Source organism: Amblyomma mixtum, chromosome 2 (assembly GCF_055824585.1).
Source record: "Amblyomma mixtum isolate Tamu chromosome 2, ASM5582458v1, whole genome shotgun sequence".
In the NCBI taxonomy this organism is placed as follows: domain Eukaryota; kingdom Metazoa; phylum Arthropoda; class Arachnida; order Ixodida; family Ixodidae; genus Amblyomma; species Amblyomma mixtum.
In genome coordinates, this window is record NC_143013.1 from 36,862,572 (window position 1) to 36,871,243 (window position 8,672).

The 8,672-nt window shown below is 48.3% G+C and overlaps 1 protein-coding gene across 1 annotated transcript; it reads left to right on the forward strand.

Moving 5' to 3' along the window:
* Positions 1 to 2,966: 2,966 nt before the first annotated feature.
* LOC149359000 (uncharacterized) lies at positions 2,967 to 8,023 on the forward strand. Its single transcript, XM_089567603.1, has 3 exons — positions 2,967 to 2,981; positions 5,266 to 5,693; positions 7,837 to 8,023. The coding sequence occupies exons 1-3, from the start codon at positions 2,967 to 2,969 to the stop codon at positions 8,021 to 8,023; spliced, it is 630 nt and encodes a 209-aa protein (XP_089423729.1).
* The last annotated feature ends 649 nt before the right edge of the window (positions 8,024 to 8,672 follow it).

Genomic DNA, 8,672 nt, shown 5'->3' on the forward strand with positions numbered 1-8,672 from the left:
TGCACTATATCAAATACAAATTACACTAGAAATTCCAGAAACCACGGAGAAATTTCTTAATTTAACAAATCATATTACCAGCGTTATTAATACTGGAAATTTCAGTGATGTATCGAAGTATAGACAATACAGCATCGAGTAGCTGTATCAAAAATAAATTTTGGTTTGGTATCTCGTATCGGCTTCGGAAATATAATTTTCGAAGGTATCGTGTATAATTTTCGAATGAACTTCTTCAAGTATCGCGCCCAGCCCTGCTACACTTGGTATTGAATTAGAAATATTACAGCGCAAACAAATGAAATACACTTGGTAACCAGTCCGTTACCCCTAAGGACCAGCGGTTATCTTGCCTTCGCGTTACATGTCCTGCCCAAGCCCATTTCTTCTCCTTGATTTTGATTAGGATGTCATTAACTTGTGTTTGTTACCTGACCCACTGCGCCCACTTCCGAACTCTGAACGTTACACCTCTCCTTTTTCTTTCCATAGCTCGCTGCGTTGTACTGAAACCTTTTCGTCAGCCTTCACGTTTCTGCCCCATAGTTGAGTATAGGTAAGATACAGCAGTTATATACTTCTCTCTTGAGAAATATTGGTAAATTTCCATTCATGATCTGAGAGAACCTGCCAAATTCACTCCACCCCATCCTTATTCTTCCAGTTATTGATCAGGATCTGCAATCTCTACCTGCGCTAAGTAGATTTATCTCCTTGCTACTTCCAAAGCCTCGCTACCAATTGTATACTGCTGTTCCCTTCCGAGGCTGGTGAACATTTCTTTGGTTTCTGCACATTAACTTTTAGACCCACCGTTCTGTTCTCTGCATGTCTTACTCACTGATCATGCCTTGCAGTTCATCTCCTGAGTTACTTAGCAAGACAGTGTCATTAGCGAACCGCAGATTACTTAGGTATTTTCCATTAACTCTGACCCCAACTGCTCCCAATTCATGCCTCGGAATACCTCCTGTAAACAGGCGGTTAATAGCATTGGTGAGATCGTGTCTCCCTGCCTCGCACCCTTCCTTATTGAAATTTTGTAGTTGTCTTTACGGAGGACTACGGTGGCTGTGCAGCCGTCATAGATTTTAGTGCTAGAAAAACTAGCCATCCTGTATACGCAATGCCTTATGTCCTCGAGCATACCAGAAGCATGGAATGACGCTAACGTCACCTTAATCCACGTTAAAGGGGAAGTCAAGGACTTGAAAAATTACAGACCGATCAGCTTACTGTCCGTTGCCTACAAGGTATTGCTAAGGCAATCATTAATAGAGTTAGGACCACCTTGCACTTCAATCAACCAAATGATCACACTGGCTCTCGTAAAGGCTACTCGACAATAGACCATATTCACACTGTCATTCAGGTGAAAGATAACCTACATTCGGATACAACTCAAGAACGCAGCAGCGAATGACCCTCAAAGGACGTCCTCCAGCCAGTGGCGTCGACCGGTTCTCGTTAAGTCGCGGTTGATCCCCTAGCATGAGACTGCGGGTGAATGGCAGGTGCCGTTGTGAAATGGGGCTAATCGCGACGTCGTGACCATAGAGTTTCTTACTATTACCTAGAGGGAAAGCTGGCGGCGCTGCACTTCAGCCACCATGGACGCTCAAAGCATCATGGGGCGGTGACCTACTTGTTGCGGCACAGTCTTAATTTTTTGGGGAGCACGGAGTGGCACTACTAAGACGTTTCATTCCGAAAACGCTGTTCGTGTGTGCGCAGACGACTTTCACGCGAACGCAGTGTGCAAAAACCATAGTAGTAAAAACGCATAGACACACGACGCCAATAAAAGGTTTCACTCTTCCGAAATGCCATTAAAAAACCTCTTAAAGTATCTAAACAACAGCATTTTTTTAAAAACATATTTACTTTTAAAAGTGCGCCTGTTAACTACGAAATATTAGTTTTTTTAGTGTTCATCACTTGGCCAATAGGAAAGCTAGTCATCTCTTATTTTAGGCAAACTTTGCACTTAAATGCTTTTCTGCTCGTTTGTTGCAATCATTAGACAAGATATTGAATGTTAGGACGTTTGTAGTTATCAAACAGCTTTATTTTTCTATTATTTTGTGGCCAAAAGTTGCAGTTCCGCAACAAATAGCTCACCGCCCCATGATGCTTTGAGCGCCCATGGTGGCTGAGGTGGTCACGTGGGGTCTCCATGCAAACTCCCATTGACGGCTTGCCAGCTTTCCCTCTAGGTAATAGTAAGAAACTCTATGGTCGTGACAATCGGCCGACAGCATTGGCTGGGGGACCTCCTCGGAAGGGCATTCGCTGCTGCGTTCTTGAGTTGTATCCGCCTCTGTTCAGCGTATTTTGTTAAGTTCCGAGCCACATGTTCGTAGCCATGGGGTCCCCCACCCCCCCGCCTCTCCTCTCAGGGAGGATAGAAAACTCGGTGCCCATGTCGAGATGGCTTCGCCAATCGACAGAAACGCTCGACAGTATATATAAAGGAGCGCCAGCGCATCTTAGATAACGCGGCAATTAATGCAATGTTTCCTCGTAGCAAACAAAAGCGCTTTGACTTGACGTGTACGAAGGAAATTTTCTCGTGTACATATTACTCGATTTTCGCATGGCAAGAACGAAGCGGGGAGTTGCGAGAGAAAGCAGCGAAGCGTAAGCGCGCCTGCCAAAAGTAACTCGGAGCTCGTTTTCCTCTCGCTTAAGAAAAAAAGGAGAACAAACAGAAGCCGCTGGCGGTGAAGCGAAGGCAGCTTTACGCACCATCGATGCAGGCTTTCATTCCCGTCCCCGCCGGAGCCAGGCTCGGTTTAGGACGACGCGGAGAAGCCGTGAGCCGCAGGGCCCACGAGCAGCGAAGCATAGGGCCCCGTATAAAAGAAAGATGCCTGTCAGGCTTTTCCTCGATCAGTCGGCAGTGGCTTCAGCGATCAGTGCAGCTGGCTGAGGTTCCAGGCGTGACAGCGTGTCTGGCAGTGGTTATGTGGGTGGTTCAGGTAATGCTCCTCATTTATTTCTGCATGAAGTAATAATTTTTCATAATCAAGAGCAAACGAGGTTTCCCGCCACGTTATAGTTCAGGATAGAGCGCCTGCTATAGTCGCGGCTGTAGCTAGTTTTCAGGCTCGTCTTGATTGTTGCCAAGGTAACCACAGCCTTCCTTTCAGTTTTCGAATGTAGCTTTAAACAGCCCTAAGCTATAGAGTCGAGTACTACAAAGAAAGCTGGTTACACGCAACAGTTTTAAAAGAGACCGAAATGGGGATTAAAATAGGCGTAATAATATAGCAGTGAAGGCCTGGCGGTTTGACAATTCCCTTCGTATGTGAGAGGTGAGGGGATCGATATCCAGTGGCGGCGGATACCTACTGGTTATCCATGGGTACAAGCTTTCCCCTATAACCTGGTGTGCGGCGTCGCTGTTGTGAAATGCTTGGAAAATGAGCATCTGACCCCGCCCTGCGTTCAGCGAAATACTGTGGCGCTCTTGGACCAAGCTTCCACAGCGCCATTAAAATTCATCATCATCATTAAATAGGCATAGGCAGAGCGAATTGTACATCCAGCGTCTAATGAATTGTATCGTGCAGTGTTTTGCGTTTGCAGCTCGGAAAGGCGACATAACCTAAAGCAGATGCTACACAAGGCAAAGGAGGGGACAGGCATTTCGTGTCACATGTAGGGGTTTGGTCATTTCGGTATTTAGTTTTGAAAATTCGACGGAATGTTTTGGGTCTTTTCTTGAAGACAGAATTTTCGATTATTTGGCTCGGAAAATACTATTTTTCAAGGTTGGATTCTTGGTATTTTTGGATCAAATATGTGACGTCCCTGTGCAGGCAAAAATAGGTGTGTTTTAAACCGATAAATACCACCCGTAGTAATATATGCTTCATTTCAAGACATAACCAACTGCTGAAGGGAAAATGTTGCTATACCCGAAAAACCTTTAAAGTCGTGAAGCCTATGCCTGAAAGTCATTGCATAACTAATTGATGTACACGTGGACTTCAGAGTTTCGCAGGAAAAGCGTCGGGAAATAGAGTAAGCTTTAGTCTCACTACTTCGTGGCCTCTCTATAGCTCTTGCCGAGCGCCCACAGGATGTGCCACTCCGGCGGTGCCCACAGAAATTTACGGTCTATGGTTTACAGTTTATGCTGTTTAACGTCCCAAAGCAACTCAGGCTATGAGGGACGCCGTAATGGAGGGCTGCGGATAATTTCGACAGTCTGAGGCTCTTCATCGTGCACTGACAAGAAGGCAGAAAGAGGCCAAAGTGGGCCAGGGAACAAACGCGGGTTAATCACATCGTCGTGGAAACCAAGAAGAAGAAATGGGATTGGGCAGGGAATGTAAGGCGAAGGCAAGATAACCTATGTCGCTAAGGGTAGCGGACTGGATTCCAAGAGAAGGCAATCGTAGCAGGGGTTGTCAGAAAGCAAGGTGGGTGGATGAGATTAAATTTGCGGGTATAAGGTGGCTGTGGCTTGCCCAGGACGGGGTAATTGTAGGGATATATGGGAGAGGCCTTTGTCTTGTAGTGGGCGTAGTCAGGCTGCTGCTGATAATGATGATCACATCGCAACGTACACGGGCCTCTATAACATTGCGCCTCCATGTAAATGCCGCGGTGCCATGTAAATGCCGGCCGCGGTGGTTAACCACCGCGGCCGGGATCGAACCCGCGTCTTTCGTGTCAACAGCCGAGCATCATGGTTGTCCCGCTGGTTAAGAAGGAAATTTAAGGTTTCACGAGACCAAGGGTCCGTGACTAAATCTTTTATATATGTGGCTGCATACATATAAAAGTACATAGCTTGAGTTCTTTGTTCATTGCAAGATGTCCCTGGAAGTCTGCACACGTCTTGGCGTTCAGAATTTCCTTAGTGTAAGCAAATTAGGGTCTCTGTACGGAAACAGTATGTATACGAGCGCGATGGATGGTTGCGAGTACTGGGGAAGGTAGTGTAGCATTTTTCCTGACCGAAAGTTGAGGCCATGTAGCCGTTTAGTAAATGTGCTGTATGCATATTACTCACAGACGTCATCACTATGTCACCGCGTGATGACGTTAGGACCAATGAGAGGGAAGCCATGTCGTGTTCATCTGCTGAGCAATAAAAATGTACCATCTGTGCCATGTATTAATACATCACCCGAGAATGTGCTACCGTGAGAAGGGGCAGTTACTGCGACCACTTCGCCTTGGTGTAGAACGGAGAACCAAAGGGTTATTATCCCTTGTGACCACTGGCGTTGTTATTTTTGTCCGCATCAGGCACTGGTGTTGGCCGTAGTGCTGGGCGCAGTCCGCAGTACCGCCAGCAAGGGAAGCAAAGCCAAATTGTTGCTCGCCGCTAACGACTGGAAAGGCGAGGCTGTCCTGACGCAGTCGATACGAGTCGCCGCAGACCCGGAGAAAGAAGCCGTCGCCAAGCGGTACGGAGCACCGTCCAGGCAGTACGCGAGCTCGTCGGAGAGTGCGAACTTCGTCCAGCCGGAGGCAGCCCTGCGGCCAGCGGCGGCTTCGGGTGTCACGTACCTGGCCGAGTCAACCGGAGTCCAAGGCACGTCCACAGAAACGGTAGCCAAGGCGGAGCCGTCAGCAGCGGCAACCGGCTATGGAGGTGGTCACGGTGGCGGCCATGGTGGCGGACACGGTGGTGGTCACGGCGGGGGCCATGGAGGCTATGGCGGATACTTTCAGTGAGTTGGCACAGGATTTCTGTTGATTCTGCAAAATTATGTATTCATGCAAAACTCCACGAAAAGAGAGAAGGGGACAGAAGAAAGGCAGAGAGGTCAACCAGAAGGTTGTTCCAGCTGGCTACATTGTATGCCACGGGAGAAAAGGAAGAGGGGATGTAAAAGAGAAAGATGGATGGAGTAAGAAGCGTACGGCAAGGTTTCAATGTGTCACATGAGCACGACGTCCTCAGGAACCAAAGCAGTACTTGGCAAGCCACCATCTGAAGAGTTTACTCCTCGTCAGTGGGCAAGAACCAATGTTGATCGGTGTAAGCCCGAAAGCCTTAAAGACAGAGTGAAATGGGCTTCAGCAGAGTTCTTGCAAGCCCCAGAGTTCTTACATGCTCTTGAGATGCCTACCCGTGCTAGCAGTTACAGAGCTGTGCATGGTCTCGGACCGACCCGAAAACAAATGTCCGGCATGGCTTGTGGGTAGGACTCAGTATCCGGCCAGCTGCCGATTCGGCTTAAGGCTTGGGCCACGTCAGTGGTTCTCTGCATTTCGCAGCTGGATCAGGAAATCGCCTATATAGCAGCGAGCCCGAACCAGGAAGTGAACGCGAAACCATGAGAGCCCGTTTTCAAGACTGTGCCTATGAAGGGAGGGAGAAACCGTATTGGAATGAGTGAAGGGCCTTGGAGATATGAATATACCACCATTTAGGCCAACAAACAGCTGTCCGTTTCTGGTGCACTCACATCGCGCCGAGCAGGCTGGGCCTGACGCGCGTGTGGCCAGCACTTTAGAAGTGCAGCCCACGAGCAGCTCTATACTCACGATGTCTCGCAGAATTTCGTCCTAACATAGGACGATTGTCATCGGTCATCATGCAACGGTCATCATGCAAAACCGTGCAGCGAGGGAACAAACCCTCAGAAAGATTAGCACTCAGCTGCAGGCCCTTTCTCTTTATTATCGAATTAGCATTACGGTAATGAAGCAGTAAGAAGCTTATCATTACCGCCATCCCTTCGGAAGTGGTCAAGCTTCTATATTGAAAACTATATATATGCAGAGACAGCGCCTATCAGCGAGTGACGACTCTTCTGCGAAGGCCTCCGAGCTTAGGGACACTGCAGCAAAGAGTTTTAACTACATCGAAATAAAGCTAAAGTTTTCATTGTGCCCGAGTGTGCTTTACTAAATACTTTAGCAGTTGATTCTCTGTAACGTCACATACCCATCAGAAAAGAGACCGGCAGCTGTGGCTTATAGTGTTTGGTTGCTGGACTTTGGCGACTCATCACGAGTTCACGGGTTCCAGCGTGGCCGTGGCTTTCGCGTTTTGTAATCGGATAGGTTTATGGTTTATGGAGGTTTAACCTCCCGAAGCTACTCCGGCTATGAGGGACGCCGTAGTGAAGGGCTCCGGAAATTTCGACCACCCGGGGTTCTTTAGCGTGCACTGACATCGCACAGTGCACGGGCCTCTAGCATTTGTAACCAGAGAGGAAACGAAAAAAGCTTTGTCGATAATTCGATCCCTGACTGGAAGAGCCTGGCGAGTATTTATTAATGCAATAGCATTAAAGTTGTCGTCACACCAAAACACCGCCGATGACCGAGACTAAATTCCCTGATTGGTCGAGAGAAGTCACGCGATGCCGTGACGTCATTACAACCTGTTCACCATGGCAGGTGGCGATTAATGATAGGCCGATAAACGTCACGTGACTTTGTGACATCACAGCCTGCCCACCGGGTTGTGAGCAACACAGTTTCTAGGCAGCAACCTAGGTAGAGAAGCGAAATCAAAAATCAGAAAAAAAAAGGATATATGCAAATGTCGGCATCGTCACAGCATCGCTTATAGTGCAGCTAGCAGTTCGAAAATGCCGGTTGATGGGCCGAAAATTGCAAAGAAATTGACACAAACACTCAAAGAACTTGTAACAGAAGCTGCGACAAATGTGAAATTTAATGCTATCGAGTTCCACTCCAAAGACTGCCATCGTGTGGCTGATGACTTGTTACAGTTCGTATGTGAGCGACGTAACAATGAGATGCGCGAGAACTTGTCGTAGCGTGCACGCCTAAAAGCGCCTCGCCCTTATGCTGAGCGAGTGCCTACAGCCTCAGCCGAGCTTCGTTTGGTCGCAGGTACGCCCGTGTCCCAGGCTACAACACTTACGAGTTCGGCTACCGCAAGGGCAACCCGTACCACTTCCAGGAGCGGCACGAGACTCGTCACGGGCCCCACTTCCGCACCAAGCAGCGCTGGGGAGACAAACACGGTGGCTACGGCGAACATTACTGGGAGTACAACCATGCGCCAAAGTACCACTGAGGACCAACTACGCGGACTCTCCTTTGGACTGCCCGCGTCCAGCGACACAGCCACGTGTTGACGGGGGGAGGGTCACGCCGCACATTGTAACACCGCGGGATCCTGACTCCTCCGGCCGTGCAAACTATTGCAGAGAGCAAAGAAAAAAAGGAAAAGGGGGAAAGAACGTGTCTCCTGCGTGATAGGAGATCGAAAGCTATTGTTGCGTTAACGTTCATGGTTACGTCGGACAGAGCAACAGTCGCTGTGTCTTTTCTGTGCACGGTTGTCATAACGGATAGTATGATAAAAACGGGATGATCATTGCGGCTAGTAGAAAGTTTTAGCATAGCGCTACCGTAAACCACAATCTCCACCGCCAGCCGCTAATGCGCATCCGTGGTTGGCGACTGGTGGTGGTGGTAGTGGTTCACGGTATAGCGCTATATGCTAAATATTTCAGCGTTACGACGAGCAGTGCACGAATGTCGTTACGTGTATAAGCGAAAGCATGAAGTGATATTTTACATAAGTGGTGACATGAAAGTCTGTGTGGGACTGGCATAACCTGATTGAGGTGGGCCTGGCCAGTCACGGAGTCTTAACGCTTGCTAATGCTTAGACGTTGCCATGCATAAAATTAGCTTTCCGATCCATTTCCTTTTAAAGA